Below are 21,251 nucleotides of genomic sequence, written 5' to 3'. Positions count from 1 at the left end.
CTAAAAGCAGATTGAGGGTTCACAACATCATAGCTCCTTTCCTTAACTTCTATCCAATCATTCATAGGCAAAGGAAACTTGCTCCCTACTACGTTTATTTGCTCACCTGTCCCAAACATTCCATTATCTAGGAGTCTTCTGATGACGGGACAAGAGGACTCTTCGTGAAAAGCATCGCAAGCACGACAGTAAGGAGGAGCATTATCAACTAGATTAGTAAGCGGATTAGGAGGCCTCTGCTCACTAGATTGACCCTTTCTTTTCCAATTACTATTTCTGTTATTATTATTTCGAGGTTGAAAATTTTGTGATTGCGCTCTTTCCATTTGAATCAACCTATTCTGCAAAGTTTTTATCTCCTTGTTATGACTAATTTCCATGGTTTCAATTTTTTGAAGCAACTTGAGAACAAGTTCATTTTCAGGCTCTTGGGCTGCTTTTCCCTTAGGTTCCTTTAGTTTTGTAGCAGCCCTATCATAACCTGGGATTTCAGACTTCCCAGAAGCTGCCCTGTCCTTTTCAAGTTCTATAGCTAAGGCTTGGCAATCTCGATAATCACCAAGTTTAGCACGCCTTAACTCATAAGAAGGTTCAGGACCAAAGGCATCAATGTAAAAATCTTGGAGAGTTTTATCTGTAGGTTTATAGTCTTGAGGTAATTCTCTAATGATACCATTAAACCTTCTATTAAATTCTTCAACAGTTTCATCCTCTCTCTTTTTCATTAGAGTAAGAGCTCTTACAAGATGTCTTCCCTCTCTCTTATCTCCATATTTTTCTTTAAATGAATTAACGATTGATTGTAAAGAGTTAAATGAATTTGGAGGTTTTTCTGTAAACCAGTCATAAGCATCACCTCCTAGAGTCAAGATAAAAAGAGTCATCCTGACATCCTCATGATCAAAATCAGGAGATCTAGCATACTTAGCCAACCATATGTTGAAATCTCGCAAATGGGAATTAGCAGTAATAGCATTGTCTCCTTGAAAGTTAGGTAATTTGTCTATCCCAACAGATGGAATATCATTGGGGTACCCTGGGATGTTAGAAAAATCACAAGGGGCATACATACCCATGGTGCTACGCCTAACTCGACCCCTAAAGAGCAAATGAATGTCAGAAAGGGCTTCTTGTCCAAGATTTGTAAGGAGTGTACGAGAAGCGAGTTTGTGTGATCGCACCCTGTAAACCTTTTCAGGATCAGGAGTGGGGTTGCACAGACTGCCTGGATGTCTTCTAGTGTACACTCTTGCAGATAATATGGGAAGTGGAGTCGCCACTTGAACAAGAAGTTAAGCACAGACAAGCTTGAAATGAAAGAACCAAGGACAGAAAAACTGTCCCCGTCAACGGCGCCAAAAAATGTTCTCCCGCGGATTGACACGACAACGCTCAGACCGGGGGCTGTCACTCTGATTCCCGGTCTCTCCGTTTAAGCTTGTCTCCCGCGGCTAAGGGGGGTAGACCCTGCGAGGTGAAGGGTACCAACTGTCGACCAGTTGGTTTGGGAGACACGAAATGCTTAAATGACTTTGTTAATTTGGGTGGACCAGTGCCTTAAGAGATTTAAATGATTACTAGCTAGATGATATAAGAACATGAACCACGGACAGCAATCATTTATCATCAAATAAAGAGAACAATGCTTTAAATATCTAGTAAAACCACAAAGCTCTTCAAATAACGATATCCAGCAAACTAAGAGAAATAAATTGCTTTAAATAACAGTGAAACCAGATATCTATTTTGTATTCAGATCTCAGCATGAAAGATATACAATGATAAACAACTGAAGGTGGTAAAAGTAATTCTCCACAAAAAGAAATTTTTATGCTTTTCAAAAAAATTTAATTTTTTTTTTTTTTTAAATAAAATCTAAAAAAAATTAAAAAAAACAAAATCTAAAAGTTAAATCTAAAACTAAAAATTTATTATTTATTTTTTTATTTTTTATTTTTTATTTTTTATTTTTTTTATATTTAAAAATCTAAATAAAAAAACGAAACTATGTAAAAATAAATCTAAGTCTAAAATCTAACTAGCTCTACGTCTAATCCCTTCTTTTTTTTTTATATGAGACTTTATAAAACCTAAAAAAAAAAAAGACAAACCCTAACTATACGCTATCACACCTACGCATAACAAACAAAACAAATTATGAAACGTATGAGGAGTAAGACTCAGAACGTGAGACGGCTTTCGTGACAGGGCTCGGAGGTGAGAACGAAGGTTTCGTTGGGGTCATATGCATTACCAGATGCGTGGAACGGTTTGGACGAAAGCAAAACCAGAACTGATGCATACAGCAGAGAAAGAAACACACAAATGTTACGCTAGCGATAATGAATTGAAGGTGTCCAGGCGAAATGGTCGTGTTTCATTTACAATCGACAGTGGCAAAGTTTTAAATTGAGGTAATACGCAGTTGAAACTGCCCAAAACTGAACGATAATGTCTCAGCCCACCGGAGGAAGGAGCTGCGGCCCTGAATTTTTACGGGGAGACCATAGCCGTAACTGTGCAAAGGACTGAGCCGTTAAATTTATATGCTATACGATACAGCATTTGGGTTTACGCTTGCCATCAATATCTCAATCAAGTCTGAACACAGAGCTCCAGTCAGAAAAAAAAAAGAAAACGACGAGCTGATCTGAGGAATTAAAACCATTCACTGGACGCAGTAGCAATAACAAGACTCATCAACAACAAAATCGAAGAGGGTCAAATGATGTGTGTACAGTGATTGAACCGTGACCGAATTTTCAAACAAGCAGTGGAGGGATAACCGCGTACCTGGCCTTACATCAATGGTAAATGAGCAGAGAAGTTTATTTGAAATTTTTCGGCGTGTACAGAGACTGCGTGTGCGAAATTTTCGCTGGAGAACGAGGGTCAAACGTGCTGCAACCCACGACCCTCTCTTTTTTTTTTCGCGTTGATTAAAACCTGTGACCCTGGCTCATATAAAAGGAAATCTTATGCAGGCAATGGAAGAATGATACGCTTTAAATTCAGATTGCAGAACTAAAATGTGATCCCGACAGTAAAAAAAATTGATTTAGCTGTCATTATGCGTAAGTTCTGGAAAATGCGGGCTGAGAAAATCTCAATGAATAGATCATTTCACTCAGAGATACCCCTGTTCTTAGTGGAGGTCGAAAAATTGTTTAGGATTTTTACCTGGCCCGGCGGATGATTTGCAAATACCTGAGATCTTGAAGCTTTCGTACTGAATAGAGATACGCAGATGCTACCTCTCTTTGTTGACAAAAAGCCACGTAGCTGAACTGGAAGCTCTCACAGGTTCATGGCAACCTGAGAAGGAAAAGATCACTAAAAACCCTAATTAAACCTATATGAGCAAAACCCCAAAACAGCTGATTAATCTACAAATTTTGGCCCCTCCTCAGCCAGATTTAGCCATAATAACAGAAATATTTTCGAGATATTAGAAAATTGAACTTCGCTGTGAACAGAAAGAAAATCTCTCATGTAAAACAGGAAATAAACTCTTAATGATTAACCCAGTGCCAAAATCAGCTAGGCTCTGCAAAGAAAAGCCTGTGGAAGTCGGTTGGTTCAGCCCAGAACTTCCCCAAACGCCCACAAATATCCTTCACCTAAAGATTTCCTACACACCTCAAGCAACCATCAGTAAAGAGGGCAAGAAATGCGGCTAGATTTCAGGAAATAATGGAGATACCTGCCATTATTCTAGAAACCCTACAACATTCAAACCCTAGCACGTGAGCAAGATACCTGTACTCACAATACTCTGAAAACAAGCTATTATTAACGGCTAAAAACTGAAATATGCAGAAAAATAAACATCTCACAGCAATTCCAGAGAGTAACACCAGCCAGATTTGAACCCCAAAGTCTTTTTATTAACCAGAAAATCAGATTACAAGAGAGCTTTTTCAGTACAGACTCACAGATCAGATAAACCTGTAAAATGACCCCCTAAGACCCTATAAAAAGGAAATGATCCCAACGGTTAGTTTGAGTGATCCATGCTGAAATGATCTCGACCGTCGATGAGGATTAAGATACCTCTTAATCTCATCCGTCGATTTTATTAAAAAAGATATTTTGCATGCATTCACAAAAAATATTATTATTTTATTATTTAGGGTTTTTGCTTCATTTTATGAACTTTTTATTATTATTTTTTATTTATTTCATTTTTTATTTTTTATTTTTTATTTTATTTTTTTAATTTTAGTATTTCATTTATTTTCTCAAATGGATCATTCGAACTAAGCCGCTGGAAACATCACCTAGGACCTAGGACTTAGGACTCATGAGGGGACTAAATCATTTTTCAACCCTCAAGACACATTACATCATGACTTGTACAATTTACATCTGAAGGGGACAAACCCACTTTAACACAGACCCTCATAAACCACCCAGTTCTGCGACACAACTATAATCTAGCAGATTAACACGCTAGGCTTCTCCTAAAGTTCTAATAACAAAATGCATCCCGGCTTTGGGGTCAGGTTGAAGGAAAACTCTGCCGATCGTAGATCGGTGAGACGAAAAACCTCCCGGGACGTAGATTATCATTAGAAAGTTAGGTCCACCTAGGCAATTTTACATACATGACTCTGATCTGCTTAGATTATTTACAACATGCAGACTGGGTTTACAATTAAAATGATCAAGCTGTTGATGACTGTAGCCTGGCACGGACACGTCGTTCAGGTGCTGCCCCTTTTTGCAAAAAAAAGGGGGGGGGTACTGCATGGGTAGTTGACCGGTAGTGGTCAACAGCTAGATTATACCCATTAATTATTTTATTTTCATAAGTTTAGACTTAGGGTCCCCTTAAAAATAATTAATTATTTTAATAAAATTGTCTCCGGGTGGAATTTCCCGCTTTTTGGGTTCTTTGGAATACATGTGCCCAAGCCTCCCTACAAAATTTGAGACTTAAAGCACATCTAATGCTACCAGAAATCAACAACCAGCAACCCCTTGTAGCCCCTAGATAGCTCGATGTGCCACTTTCTTTGCCACCTGAGCAAGCCATGTGGTCCCTCGCCCATCTATTATGCATGTATGTTTGAAGGTGGGCCTCCTGACCCCAAAGGTAGGCTTTTCATTGGTATAGTTGAGTAATTTTCCTTACTTGTCATGGGCACTTTTGGGCATGAATTGGTGGGGGATTCAGCAGAAAGAGTGGGTTAGTCTTGTATTCTTGTCTCCACTGCACAATTTCATGGTTACCCTTGTATCCTAGTCTCGTGTGATCTCCTTGACTGACCATTTGGTTTTTGGGTTGGCACTACATGGGAAACCCTGATCTTGGTTGTGTGGTCCTGCTTCCCGATACCACCTACATCGCTCTCGTTCCACTCATTTGACCCTCATTCATCTATTTTCCCCTCTGGGTCCACATGTGTCGACATAAGGTTAGACTCCCCCTCCCCTTGTCCATACCTTGGGTCGGGCTTGGAACAATGCCTCGGAGGTTGATGTAACTAAAAAGAAAAGAAAAAGCATAATTTGGCCACTCTCAATAGGAAATGTACCACAAAATGCAAAAGATGGTCGGGACATACAAATTTAGCACATGGGAAAAAGCCAAACATGAGCTCTACCCCTTATCCATGGCCATCACCCTGGTTCCTATGGGCCCTAGATGATCCCCCTCTATCATTAAGGAACCCATGATTGTCCCAACCCCTGGTGGGTGATGAACCGCCCCACCTTAAGGGGGTATCCATTGCTACATATTACACATCATGCTCTCATCCCCTAGAGCCCCGAGCAGTTATGAAGAAAAATCAATAAAAGGCAAAAGGCATATGAAAAAGGGTGGAAAAACAAAGGTCGGGGTAACTCATGTACCACAATTTTCTCCCTCCTACACTCACATACCCAGGTGTGGGTTTCCCTTATTATAGCTACCCATGAACCTTGACATGTGCTCTGGATGATTCATCTAATCCCCACTCCATTCCATTATTATATCATTTGCCACCTACCACTTAAATGATGTACCATGGACATGTCACCCCCTTTAGATGTTGAAACCACCTAATAGAGTCCTTGGTTAACCCCATATTGAGCTTGGAGACACTTGTACATGCCAAAGCCTACTATGGAAGGGAATGCCACCATGAAGTGCCCCATTGATCCCATGACTTGTAAGCTTTATTACTTGAGTAGTATAATGACTTGTTGTATTGGAGGGCAAGGGGACACATTGGATCCAAGATTGCAGGTGGGTCTTCATTTGGGGCTTGGTCTCCCTATACGGGGTCCTATCCCTCCAGAGGGCCACATTAGCACTCGTAGGGTGAGCCTTGAGAGCCATGGGCCTCCACCATAGCAGATATTAATTCATGGATCTCCAGTACTAATCATCGACTGCTCGTGTTCCACCTTTTTGGATGAGGATGATGCACCTAGTTCACCATGCCCAGCAGGCTCCACACTTGCACCATGCACTTGGCAAATGTTCGAGGGTCTCAAGGATGTCTCCTGGTGCAGAGGGAGGGCTTACATCACCATCTTAGCCCTTACAGATGGTCTACAAGCATTTTCGATCCACTTGGAGACCCATGAGGATGTCATTGTGCCCACACCCACTTGGGAGAACCACAGGTTCTTGCTTGAAAAACAAGGGACCAACCCCTTGTCCACTATATTGGGAATCCATTTCTACATCATGGCACCCCTTGGACTTCATTAGGACTCCTCAAAGGCCCAACAACTCACTTTATTGATCATTTGGCCCTCTTGAGAGGCTTATTCATGTATTATTGAGCTATTTGGTGGGCTTGTCACCAAAAGTATTGTTATTATGCACATTATTTTATTTTAAGGGCTCAATTAGGCCAATTTAGCTAAATCGAATTCATTAGAGAGTGTATAAATATAAGTGAGATGATTCATTTCGATCATCATGACTTGGATTGGGTTATCTCCTCTTGTGATAATTTCGCTATCCTTCTTGAAGGACGAGTTTGGATGAATGGATGAATTTTGATATTTGGATCTCTTTCATTTTGTCTTGGAACTTCTCTATTGGCATATCTTGATGATTGGATATACTCTTTCTTATATGTAAGTTCTCTTTTAATGCTATTCTTGTTATTTAATTCTGTCACATGCATGTCGCTGGGAATTTCGCTATAATGGGCTGAAATTTACTGCTTTTCTTATGCAAAATTGTGGGAATTTGATCTTTTATAGCATTGCATCATGTCATGGGCCATGTATGAATGAGTGAATGTTCCTAGAGATAATTTGTGTCAAAATTTCTCTCGATAAGTCATCAAATATTGCAAATCAAAGTGTAAAGACCTTGAAGCTGCTTCTCTTATGCCCTAATGCCATGCGAAGTTGTTTTCAAGGCCTCCTTGACCAAGTGAATCTATTCCAAACTACAAATTCTCCTTGACTCCATCTCTCCCAAAGGACAAGGCACTAATCCCCATTGCTGATCATTTTCAACGTTTATTCTTTTCACCTCCCTCTTTCTCTAGGCCTAGCCTACATAGGTCACCTAGGGCATCAATTGTCTCACAATATATCCATCCAAACACTTCGATTTTTGGTCCACAACTATGTTGATGTTTTCTCTATAGGCCCTCCAAATTCGAGGCAAATCCGACGATGGGATCTCAAGATATAGTAAGCCCTAGCTCAAGGACTAATTCTTGCCCTTGGTTTCCCTTGGCTAGTGACCTCATTGGGATCATTGCATCAAAATTACTGAAAATTTCCCCTTTGATCCCCTTCTCCCCCTCAATTAGGTCAAGCACACCCTTGATTGATCAACTCCACCCCCTTGACCTTATTTTGGGTCCACTTGGTCTCGTGTGGTCCCACAACTTATTGAAGCTAATTTCACAAAGACCACTTGGAAACCAAGTTTTCACAAGGATTTCTAGGACTAGGTATCTCCTTTACAAGTCTTATCTGCAAACCCTAGCCCTTGAAATCCCCTTGGCCCTTCCTAGAGAGCCTTACACCTTGCTTCTCAAGCAAGAAAACCATACAATTGAGTCTCTCTTGTGAATAGGCCTTAGGAATCACTCCTTATCCTCTTATTGACTCATTTATCTAGTGATTCCCTTTATACCGGGTCTCCTCCCATTGGTGAAAGTCTGTAAAGAGCAAGGAGCCTTAGTTGAGGTGACAGTGGGCTATCGCTCCATTGTTGCCCTTGACCTAGTAGTTGCCCTTTTAGGATCCCCTCCTAGGACCCCTGCTAGTTTGAGTGGTAACAAGACCCAATGGACATATGTGGACCCAGATGGGAAATATGTGGAAAGGGATTATAATGAGCAGAGTGGAGTGATATATGTGGTGTCAGGAAGCGAGACCACACAGCGAAAATAAGGGTTTCCCATGTAGTGCCACTCATAAAGCTAGTAGCCAATAGAGGAGATCCCATAGGACTAGGATACAAGATTAACCACCAAGTTGGGACTAGGGAACAAGAGTAAAAACCAAGCCCCTTATTTTTGTTGAATACCCCCTCTATTCCATGTCCAAAAATGTCCATGATAAGCAAGCAATAATACCCAATTACATAATGAAAAGCCATACCTTCGGGGTTGGAAGGCCCACCTTCAAACATATGACCATAACAAATGGGCGACGAAGCATAATGGTTGGATCAAGTGGTGGAGAATGGTGGCACATTGAGCTATCTAGTGGCTGCAAGGGACTGTTGGCTGCCGGCTAAAGACAAATCTAAGAGAAAAAATTCTCCAATGGGTGTCACCCACTGGTGGTGGGTAACTTCTGGCTCCAACTGGGACATGAGCTCTCAGTAGAGTGCACAAACGTACTCGAACGGGGAGGTCATGAGAACACTAGCAATCTCTTGGGATCATAGACCTGTTACCTGCACATCAAAGACTAAGCACACGGAGCAACATGTTTTTATGGCGTCCTTTAATCTCCCATGCTTTTGTTAGGCCATAAAATCAACAGGAAATAAAATTATAAATGCAATTCTAATCTAAATGCATCTAATCTAGCATGATAATAGAATGTGATATTAGTTCTAATGCAAAAATCAACATGCAATGCATCCTACTCTAAGATGCATATTACATCAAGCAAATGCTAAGTGTAATCATAAAGTCAATGCAATCAACATATTATTAGATCAATGTAAGAATTTGTGCCTATATGATTACTTATGCAATAAATCTAAAGGCTAACATAGAAAGAATCATACGTATGACAATGGGGGTGGGAGGCGGGAAAATATGATATCCATGTGATGTAGAAAAGAGTCCTAGATGAGGGGAAGGACACCAACACAAAAGTTCAGAGCCTTTCTTCCAAACATAGAACGGAAGAACGAATGACCAGGCTCAAGAACTCCCTATCACGATCATTCTTCACAATGTTAGGGTCATGATTAGGAGATAAAGGAGGCAAGGGCAATGAAGTATCATAATTGACATGTTCCCTTTCCTTAAGATCATATACTGAATGGGGAAAGGCTTATCATTATAAGAAGGGATGAGGGAAGGGGCCACATGTGACTCAACTAAATCCCCAAGACCATGAGAAAAGACAAGGGACTTATTGTTATCATCATCATCAGTATCATATATAGGTTCCCCATCAAAAAGATTCTCATTGATTTCCCACTTTCCCTCCTTAACATATAAGTACTCATTGATGTCAACATGTGAGGAGCTAGCGGGGAACTTACTAAAATAAGACATCCTATTAAGTTACGCACATCAATTACGTAGGAATCACCAGGGTAAAATAAAGATGTCTTGACAGATGCTTGCTTCACCCTACAAGCATCAACTTTGAGGTTGAATGAAGAACTAGGGCTTCATTCTTCCAATGGAGTCACCAAGAATGATATGTCAATAATGTCGTCTGGGAAACAAGACACGCGTTTCGCGTCCCTAGCGACGGCGCCAAAAATGTTACCACGCAATCTAGCAGAGGGTCTAGGAGGGGTACCTAAAGGACAACTACTAGACCAAATGGCAATAACGAGACGAAGACCCAATGTCACCTCAGTTAATGTCCCTTGCTCTTTACGGAATTTCACCAATGGGAGGAGTCCCGGTGTAAAGGAAATCACTAGGGAGATGCGGTCAATGATAATATATGGTGTGATTTCCAAAGGCCCATTCAAAGGAGAGGCTCAGATAACGAATTTCTTGCTTCAAAATCAAGGTAAGGGCTCTCCAAGAAAGGGTTATAGGGAGGAGGCCTCGACCTGGGGAGAAAAGATAGTCAACACAAGGGATATGCCTAGATCAAGGATTCCTAGGAAATAGAAGGACCTCTCTTTGGGTTTTGTGAAATAACAAGCATGCAAAGGTTTGGGACCACAAGAGAGACCTAGGAGAATCCAAGCGAGGCCTAGGGTTTGAGGTGATCATCAATAATATGAATAGGTCAAGCAAGGATAACAAGAAGGGCCAATGAGAGGTGAAATTCCTTTGAATTTTAAGTGTGGATGACCCTTGAAAAAGCCACTAACCAAAGAAGCATAGGAGCAAAATGATGTTGGATCTAGGGCTTGAGGTTTCTCCAAGTCTAACTGTGAGATTTGCTTCAAACTTGGAGGGCACTTAGAGGAGACCCCAGCGCAATAGCTAGCTAATTTTCACTTCAAAACGACCACCCTAATACTATTTGCACTAGGCCCTAGAAGACCCCTTCTAGGTTAGGGAAAGAAAGGAAAAGGTGAAAAGAAAAAGGTTTTTTTAAGGTGATCAACCAAGGATTAAGACTAGTGCCTAGCAATTGTGAGAAATGGAGTCAAAGATAATCTCGAGAAAGGCAACTTGCTCTTCAAGGAGACCTGGAAGAAATTTCGTTACCATTAATAACATCAGCAACAAAATGACTTCGAGATTTTTATACTTCAATGACAATTATCAATGGAGTTTCAAGGATCAATATAAAATGAATCCCCTAGGAACATTCATCCATTCAATATCCATGAGTAACGCATGCAAATTTCCCAATAGTTTCAATGGTTCAAGCAACTCGCATTTATTTAAGGCCCATTAATAACCAAGAGATGACATTCCATGCATTAGACATCTAGTAAAATCAGAAATATAGCATTAGATAACACTTACAAGACATTGAAGAATATATCCATCCATTAATATGCCAAAATGAAGCTCCAAGAGAGATAACAAGATAACCAAACATCAAAATTCATCAATTTCATCCAAATTTCATCCTCTAATTGCATATCTGAACTCTTCAAAGAGAGCTAGAGAAAATCCTTTTGACGATAAGTACAAATGAGGTCTCATCAATTCATATGAGCCTCTCACAAAGTCGAATTGTCTAATTTGTGTAACAAACCCCTAAAAATGACTCAAATGTGCAAAATAACAATAAAATTGGTGACAAACCCACCAAATAGCTCAAAATTACACAATAAGCCTTCCTAATAAGGCCGAAATAATAGACAAATGGTGCAAATGGGTTGTTGTAAGGCTTAGACAAATCCTCCATATGCCAAATCAAAGAGGAGGGCTCTCATGATGATGACCAAGGGGTAGGCCCCTTGGTTTTTGTTGCTACCTCACTTACACACCTAGGTTAATATGACAAAAATCCTCAACCCCACAAAGTGTGTTCTTGGTGGAAAACTCAAAGAATAGATTGTCAACTAATCCCAACTCTCTCTATTAAGGCTCTCTCCTAGTTAAGCTAAGGGGGGTGGTCCCTAAGAATGATTAGTAAAGCAAAATTGAGGTTCTATGAGACTAAGGTTAAGGGAACTACTTTTCAAAGGTAACTTGTTTCAAGATATAAGCAAGTAAATGTATGAGCAATATGAAAGATATATTCAAAGATGATCCATATGACATCCCAGAAATAAGAGTATAAACCAAATAATGGCTCAAATAAAATAACAAGTACTTGCACAATGGAAATGAAATTTTCAAGTTACAATGACAAGTATCCCTACAAAACCAATGGTAGATCAACATATGAAATATGAGAAATAATAAATATAACTTGCAAAGTAAATAAAACTTGCACTTGCAAAGGAAATGTTCAACTAGAAATGGGCAATGACATCAAATAACCAAGAGCGAATTTTAAAATGAGAAGTACAAGAAATATATGACAATTAACTCTGATCTCTTCTTGGTGAAGAGTTGCCCACATCTCTTCCCATCCTGGAAGATTAGCTCTACCCAAAATGCTTTGGACAAATGTCTCCCAATCCTCAAAGACTGCATTCAGGGCGGTCCTCACCATGAACTCCTGATCCGGCGTGGCCCCTATGGAAGTAAGTTGGTCCCGAATCTCCTACAATCTGAGGAGGTATAGATCTATCTGCTCCCCCTTCTGCATCTGATACGACCACAGCTGATTCTCTAATAGCATCTTCCGCTGCATGGAAGTGCCCTGATACAATGTCGTCAAAGTATCCCACATCTCCTTTGTCGTGTTCTTCTTGGCAATATGTGGTACGACATGATCCTTGACCCCATCAAGGATTATGCACTTTGCCTTCACCATTGCATCCTCATACTTCTCATTATCAGCTGGGTCGATTGGGATAACCACGGTTCTCAAGGCAAAGCCCTTGATGTGATGTCTATCCAGCACTGACAGGATCCTGGCCTTCCAGATGACAAAGTTGGAAGCCCCATCCAACCTATCTTGATCCCTTAGTCCGTTCACTGCCATCTTCGCTCCTTCTTCTGGACTCCCTCTGAGATTCGACTTCCCTCCTAGAAATCTCCCTCTAAGTCCTGATTTCCCTGCTGGAAATCTTCCCGCCAATTGTTGATCCAATCCTCTTTGCAACTGCAACTCGAATCTGAATTTCTTGGCTAGAAATCCGTCAAGGTAGTGACTCCCTCTACCTTGGTTCTATCCCATTAGGTATTGTTCTGCTTCAACAACAACAACACCCCACCAGCTTCCTAATCCACAATCTGCCCATAGCTCCCTATGCCCCAGCAACTAAAGAAACTGAGCCTTCCAGCTCTGCTCAATCTCGACAAAGGTTGAACCACTCCTCTGGGCAACTGCGTCAAGCCTACCTAACTTAGTAGGATGACGTGGCTCTTCGTGAGCCTCTTCTGCCTCTCTCTGCCTCTGCACTGGCCCTCTCTCTAGCTCGAAATGATGACGCAGGCCCTCTGCGTCACTCCTTCTCTGCTGCTTTCTGCTTAGGAGCAACTCTGTCTCTCGAGACAACTGCTACTGCTGCAAATACTTCTGATTATGCTAGTGCCTTCAATCCTCCTGTGATCTGCAATGCTTTGATACCATGTTGAAATTTCTAAGTCTGACACGTCAGAAATTCCTACTGCATTATCTAGTTTATTTCACCTACTTGTTTATTCCTCAACAAGTTATTTATTCATATAAATACTGAAAATAAACACAAATGCAGCCTCAACTCATATATAGATCAACAACTGAAATACTAGATAAACACACAAGGGACACCGTTATTTTTGGACAATCGTCCCTGGAAAAACCCAATGTGGGAAAATCGGTGCAGTAGTTTCGAGGGTTTTATTATTATGCAGATTTCTTGAGTACAACTAGGCTGCCAAACTAGCTCACCCAACAGAGTTTTTTACACAGCAATAATACCTCTTCTCAGAAGCAGATATTCAGCTTCTCAACACTAGTTTGCCCCATGAAAATCCTTCTGGCGCTTCTCCCAGAGTCTGCGTCAGCCCTGTTAGCCTCTGCGTAGCTCTGGAACCCTTTGCGTCAGCCTTCTACCTCTCTGCGTCAGCTCACTGGCCTTCTGCATCACCCACGCAGGCCCCTCAACCTCTATGCAGTCTCTAGCTACCTTTGCGTGGCTCCTACTGCCTCTGCGTAGCCTCCTCAGTCATTGCGCTGGTCCTCTAGCACTATCTCTGCCTCTCTACTATGCACTGCCCCTCGCTGCAACTCAGATCATTTAATCGAATTTTCTCAGCATATCCCGCTTCAGAAAATCAAACTGACTGATCAATCTTGGTGTATCTCCAACTAACCCTCAAGCCTCCTCTTATACTTTTCCTGTTGAGTCTTCAACGGCCGAGATTAAGTCTCTAATCAACGGCTAAGATTAGATTTGGCTTGATCCATGTCATTTAAAACCTTTTCATCCGATTTTATATTAATACCCATTAATATTTTAATTTTCCTAAGTTTAGACTTAGGAACCTCGTTAAAAATATTAATTATTTTAATTTCTCTCTAACCGGGTGGAATTTCCCCAAACCATTTCTGGGTCTTGGAGATCTCATGTGCTTTAGCCTCTCCACCAATTTTCATGGCTAGAGCACATCCGATGCTACCACAAATCAACATCAGGTTGGGGTGGTCAACCAATCTGGAAGTGAGAGGGAGTGTAATTTCTGATGGACACACCCCCTAGTGGTTTTCCAGGGATCTTTTAATCACGTTTAGTCAAGGATATTTCCAGGTTATAACATGTTCATAAAAGAATTTTTAAGTACAGAAAATGGACTGAATCACTCCTAGAAAAAAACAATCATCTATCTATATTTAAATTTTAAATAGTACACGAGTGTCAGCTATCAAAATCTCAAATGCTCTATCATCTAGTTAATTGTTAAGAATCAACCAAACAATTGTCCTCGTTAATTTGATTAACGATTTCCATGTCAACTAAAAACTTTTCCACATATTCAGGAACAGATAACAATTGGATTTACCTGGCATCTCCATTTGGAATCCCCAGAAAATCTCTAATAGATGCACTGGACACATTTTCCAGATTTCTACCAGCTCTGTACTGAGATGCTATCTTGCAGTGATTCATTTCCTTTCCAGGCAACTGATCTGTTTTCCCTTTGTGAAGGAAAGTTTCAACTTCAGTATCTTGGCTGCATGGTGTTTCCTCATTTCCTATTCCTGAGAATGAACCATGGACATCATCCTCTAAGTATCGGTTTCCACTGTCTACATGTGCATATGTAAGACCGTAATCAAGGAGCACCTCTTCAAGAATACTTTTGTGTTCAGCATGAAGAATGCTATCCAAACATCTGCATTGAAGAAAACATTTTACATTATGAAACAATACAGTTGAGTGAGATGCATAAAATAGAATTGCAGAGTATGAAGTTGCATAGTTGATTACAATATTGTATGTTGCCAAAAGACCAATAATCTGGCCATACTGAAATACAAACCATTCTAGAGTGGAATATATATGAATATATGTAATACTTCAAATGGACCTTACTCCCCCAGAAAAAGTAGCGTGTAACATTCCAAGTTAATGAGCTGTCAAATGTACTTTCCACATTCAAAAGCAAACGCTATCAATTAGTGCTCAGATGCTTGTAATCAATTGATTAAAATCACAGGAGCAAAAAACAGTCCATGGCCAAAGAAAGGCCATTTAAACTTCGAAGGATGGTGCCAAAATCAAATGAACACTCAGAGATTTCAAAAGAAATAAAAACATGTAAGATGGGCACCAGAACACTTCCCTTTGGCATGCATGTTTGAGAAAGAAAGACTAGAATGACAGGTAAGCTTAATTTTGTTTCAAATTTCAATGTTTTTTCCCTTTTATCCTTTTCTTTTTTTTGGTAAGCTACAGTTCTATAATAGTACAAAAAAGATACAGAGTTTGCCATCGTAGCCTGCCAGTGGCTCAATGTTATCATTGTTGTTCCAAAGACGTCTAATAATAATTACGATGACCAAATCTAAACTATGATTCTCCCACCATTATGGAGGTTCTATGCACAGCAAGGAAACAGAAGTATCACTATAGCTAGGACAGTCTGAGAAAAACTGAGACTCGGTATTATAAACAAAATGTCTCCTGCGTATCTTACCAGCATTACCAGAGTTTCTATTGACTATCATGTAAAAAAGGAAAAGGATAATAGACAAAGCACCTACCCCCGACCTTGGAGGCTGATTTCAAGTTGTTGAATGTTACCCATGTATGTACAAGCATAACCATATGAGAAAATTTTCTCTCCCATGATGCAGATTTCCAGCGAGCAGCCTCACATACACCTCAGACAGCAGCCTCTCAGATGCCTCTTACTCGTTATTTGTCAGCTCATTTGCTTGATCAGCATGCTCATCCGACGAAGGAGGGCCAGCAACCATGAGGTACATGTAAGAATTTACAGGGTAACTTCCTCAGATAGAACACCAATGTACACCGCTCTCAAACAGATCACAGATCAGTACACCAGTATCCTTGACGTGGTTAAAACCCTCAAAGAGGAAACAGTCCACGGCCTGAGCCAATGCGGCCACTTCAGGGAATTTATTAATGTAAAAGAAAGAAAATTTACATGAGCTTCTCTCATGAATGGTCACCTTACAAATGACCCTCCATGCTCTTTAAATAGAGATTATGGACCAATCGGGTGTTAAGCCACGGATCAAGTGTCAGTAATACCAAGAAGAGAATGAACCATCGGATCACTTTATGTCTAGAACATATCGTGACCGTCGGATTGTAAGTTACAAAAGTACATAGTAAAGAAACACACTTTACCTAAATCTACGCTAGACCAAGTTATACTTAACTATTTCCTATGTGTCGGAGTATCCTAATAGTACATTGGCCATCGTTTCATACAAAGTGCTTACATTTAATGTTTTAAGCATCTAAGAAAGGATTATGGGTTAAAGTCAAATAATGTATCACGATATTTAGAAGTTATACTTGTTGCCTTATTTCAACTCGGTGATCATCTTTTCCTTTAAATCCAGTGTAACCACATTGGTGTTTTCCTTTCAATATCCTGGAGGGGCACAAATAGGAGGCCTGGATAGAGATAGTGTATCCATATCCTTCCATACTTAACACATTCCATCTATCCCTTTCTCCATTGTCCTCTCTTTTGGGTTGGTTGTTGTCAATCGCTTGTACAGATTTCAAACTCAGTGTCCTATTTAAAAGAATTTCATTCCGTTTCAATATTTTTGAATGAGTTCACAATGGTTCATGTTTTGCAGCATAACAACTATATAGTGGATCAATTAGAAAATAAGGTGACATCATTAGGAATTGGCACCTTTCTTGTAAATGAGAGGGTGAGTCACCTGCCAATTCCATAATATCATGACACGTGGAGGTGAGTGTTGGAGCTGGCAAGCTGTCGGGGAAGTGACATTTGTGTATATGTGGAAAGCTCCTTCAATGGAGCCAGTGAATCTCCAAGCAAAAGAATACCAAAATACTCAAACTTAGCATTGTATAGAAGTTAAATTTTGTTTGATATAAGGGATGTATCAGAGAATTTACACTAGTGTAGTCTGTAGTATGAAAGTCTTGTTAAAAACAATCTATGATGCCAGGCTTTTTGAACAGCTGGAAGCTGATAGTCTGAATTTTTACTCTTTATATCTTTAATGTAATGTTGCACTCCCAAGTGCAGATTTCTTACTACAATATTTTCAATTACAGTTAAAAATATATATATGAAATCTAAAGGAATTTAACCTTCTTAGTATAGATTTCAGTTTATGTTTATCAAATCTGTTGTGATGAACCATCTAGTTGAGTATCTACGGTAGTTTACAGATAATATATGTCTCAGATCAGGTTTCTTTGGGGAATCTCGTGAGAAGTTGCAAGGTATCCTAGAAGCAGTTTAAGAAATAAGTCGTAAGCCCCTAACCATAGCCAACAAATTTGTTCAAAATAACGCTAATCTAGCAGAAGAGAGATTCTTAAGCCTGGAAGTACAAGTCGCAGATACTAGCTGCAATATGAACCTCCTTATGGCGGCTCTAGCAAACAAGCTTGGAGTCGAAGAAGATGGAGGTTCTAACTCACAAGAAAATTCAAGGGGTCATGAAGACCCAAAAAAGGAGTCCAAGAGAGAACCTGAGAAAGGGTAGTCGAGTTTGAGTGTTGTTACGCATTCACTATCTCTATTCAAGATGGAAGCGAATGTCGACATAAAACCGTACCAAGGTTAGAACAATGCCTTAAAATTGAAACACTAGTTGCAACAATTAGAAGTATATTTTAGCCTTCACCAAATAGATGAGGAACAAAAAATATCATTTGATAAATTGAAATTAAAGAGCGATGCACTAACTTGGTGGGAAATCCATACAGAGACACTTAGGATGGAGGGTGATCCCCCAGTAACTAAGTGGGAGGACTTTAAAACCCTCATAAAGTCCAAATTCTACCCTATCGAGTATGTCGAGGACCAATAGATTCGATGCAATACTTTAGGCTGTTGGAAAATCAAAGATATTATAGTAGGGTTTGATTCTCCGATCTTGATAATTACTTGTGAGTGTGTTGCCTTCTTTTACTTCTTTATTATCTTATCTTTCATCAATCAATATACATACATGAAGATCACAAAACAAGAGACACAAGATATAGGCACATGTTAGGGCAAAACCCCCCTCAAGGGGACAACCCAATCAAAGTAATTCTTCCTTTCAATAGTATTCTTTGAGACTCTTCATCCTAGACCAAGACCGGACTTTCCCTCCACACCATGTCAGCCCCCAAGATCTTCAACCTCTTTCCAACAACTTCGATTATGCAACAGATCCTAGCAACATGCAGCTTCCTACAGCAGCAAAACCTTAGGAGACTTCGATCTCCTAAACCAGACCACAAAACAGAGAGAGAGAGAGAGGTACCAAAACTTCGATTTTCCTCTTCTCTAGAGACTCCCCCAAACTCACACTTCTTTCCTCCTTCCGGCAGCAGACTTCACATCCCCGGCACTTCCCAGAAGATAATGAATTGCGTATGAGAGTGATGCTTCCAAATGACTTCGACTTCCTTCTTTATATAGCCTTCTTGTGGGTCGAATGAGTGTCTCTAGGTCGACTTGATCTTCCTTAGGCCATCATGATGCAGAGGACACATAATTCATATTTGCTTGATACAAAACCTTTTTACATGACCCGAAAGCCTAGGAAGGGTCTCTTCAAATGTACAATGACTCTATAAACTCAATATTAATCCTAGGAGTCCACAATGGGGACTTTGACTAATATAATGATGACCCAAGCATGAAACCCATGCTTTAATAAGTCATTGTTACAATAATAATAATTATTTTCTTTATTCTTTTGACATGTACATTACATAATGACTCAAGTACATTATTGAAGACCAAACATAGTTACTTTTTCCAACACTCTCTCTTAACTAGGGAGGTATTCATAATGTACAAATAAAATGGAAGATCTCAAACTATATGAAAACATGAAGAACCTTTAAGCGTCGCAATGCAATGGACTAGATTCCTAACCAAGGCAATCAATCCAACTAGGCACTCAACAATTTAGGCACTGCAATGCCATGGACTAGATTTCAGCCACTCTAGGTACCATCATGCTTACTTGCTAACCACCAACCCAAACATACAGGTGTGTATCCAAAAACCGAGCTCAATAAACAACACCACCTTTCCAATTCCGGGATTCCTGACATCAACACATATTGCCAGCCTAATGTCTCCCCAGGCAATGCTTCACTCGCATAGCCTCAACAAATCTCTTCCATTCCTTTATCATCAATACAATCACCAATAACTACCAAACTCAGTAGGTTCCTTAGATATTCAAACTTCTTATTAGGAAGAGCCTTTGTCAAAATGTCTGCTACGTATTCGTCTGTTGGAACTTGGAACATATTCTAGCTTCACGGTCCCATCATGCACCAAGTTCCTAATAAAGTGGAACTTATTATTGATATGTTTCGTCCTCGAATGAAACATAGGATCTCCATATATCTTGATACAACTTTGATTATCAGAGTTAATCAAGGTAGGACCTAGAGACTTTTCAAACAAGAATGTCAGAAGCTTCCTTAACCAAACAGCTTCTTTTCCTACTTCACATGCTGCCACATATTCTACCTCGGCACTACTCAATGCAACGAGATCTTGCTTCCTACTCATCCATGAAATCATAGCAACTCCCAGACTAAAGCATCCTCCAGTAGTGCTCCTTCCATCGGTCTCACTGCCACCCCAATCAGAATCTGTGAAGCCAATCATCTTGACTTCCTTACTATCATACTTTAGGCAGTGATGTATAGTGCCATGAAGATACCTCAATTTATGTTTGGAAGCTATCCAGTGATCATGATGACGCTCCAACTGAAACTGACTAAGAATGTTCACTGCAAAACATATATCTGGCCTAGTATTTACCAGATACATCAGGGAACCCACCAATTGTCGATATAAGGTGGGATCCACGAGACTCGAGTCGGAGCTTCTCAACTTCTTGAGATTGGTGACCATAGGAGTAACCATCGGCTTGGATTCCATCATCCCAAATTTTTGCAATAACTTGATGATGTACTTTCCTTGCCCCAAATATATCTCCCAGGTCTCTGCCATACTTCTAGACCTAGGTAGTAGTGCATCAGTCCTAGATCCTTCATCTCAAATTCCGCTGCCAACATCTTCTTGCATTCTTGAATTCTTTGTTCTACACTGGTGATGAATAGATCATCCACATATAGTAGAATAATGACTGGCTCATTATTCACGACCTTGATATATAGATTCGGATCAACAGTACTCTTCACGAACCCAATCCTGAGAAGATATGCATCCATTCTTGCATACCATGCCCTTGGTGCTTGCTTCAAGCCATATAGAGCCTTCTTGAGTCTGCAAACATGAGAGTCCCTACTATTCACTTCAAATCCTTCAGGTTGTTCGATGTACACTTCCTCATCACTGGTCTTGTTGTCGCACAAAGTGTTCAGGCACTGCGACAACGCTTAGAGTAAGGGTTGTCACTCTAATCCTTACTCACTCTATTTAGACTCTCTCTTAGACAAGTCAAGGGGTGTAGTCCCTAGGGGTAAATGGATGAAGGAAACCTGTGGTACACAGGCTCTAGGAAACTTAAGGTTGAATGGCTTAATGAAAATGAGACAAGTTCTGATTAACGGAGATGAATAAGACACAACCACAAGATAGAAATGATTTTTAGACCAGTGCCTTAGATGTTCAATTAACCACGAACCTACTTGAAGAAACACAATCAAACTATTCAGAAGAAACAACGATCTTAACATCCAAAATAGTATAGCAACTAAATTTCGAAAGATCTAAATACCATGAAGAACCATGAAATTCAAATGCTAATCAATTCACAATCCTAGAATTTCAATGATTTTTCTTTAACGACCCGGATCAAGAAAAAATTGTCGTTCTCCTATAATCAATCTTTAGAGATGATTTAAAAAAAATAGTAAGTGTGTTTGACTATAGAGAAATGAAAATATCAATACCACATAATTT

The 21,251-nt window shown here is 40.0% G+C and overlaps 1 protein-coding gene across 4 annotated transcripts in view; it reads right to left on the bottom strand.

The window, feature by feature from the left end:
- LOC149218258 (uncharacterized) overlaps positions 1–21,251 on the bottom strand; it is a 512,634-nt gene that overhangs the window by 448,153 nt on the left and 43,230 nt on the right. For all 4 annotated transcript variants that reach the window (XR_016249149.1, XM_089383868.1, XM_089383867.1 and 1 more), the window contains exon 2: positions 14,682–15,014. Coding sequence is in view for 3 of the 4 variants with exons in the window: in XM_089383868.1 (XP_089239994.1) it covers positions 14,682–15,014 (333 nt within the window). In the remaining variant the exon portion in view is untranslated. The remainder of the gene's footprint in view (positions 1–14,681; positions 15,015–21,251) is intronic.

The sequence above is a fragment of the Pinus tabuliformis genome, chromosome Q (genome assembly GCF_031772625.1).
Source record: "Pinus tabuliformis cultivar Carrire ecotype Pingquan chromosome Q, CPIR1, whole genome shotgun sequence".
Taxonomy (NCBI): Eukaryota; Viridiplantae; Streptophyta; class Pinopsida; order Pinales; family Pinaceae; genus Pinus; species Pinus tabuliformis.
Note: the sequence above shows the minus strand (reverse complement) of the source record. Positions and strands in the feature narration are given on the sequence as shown.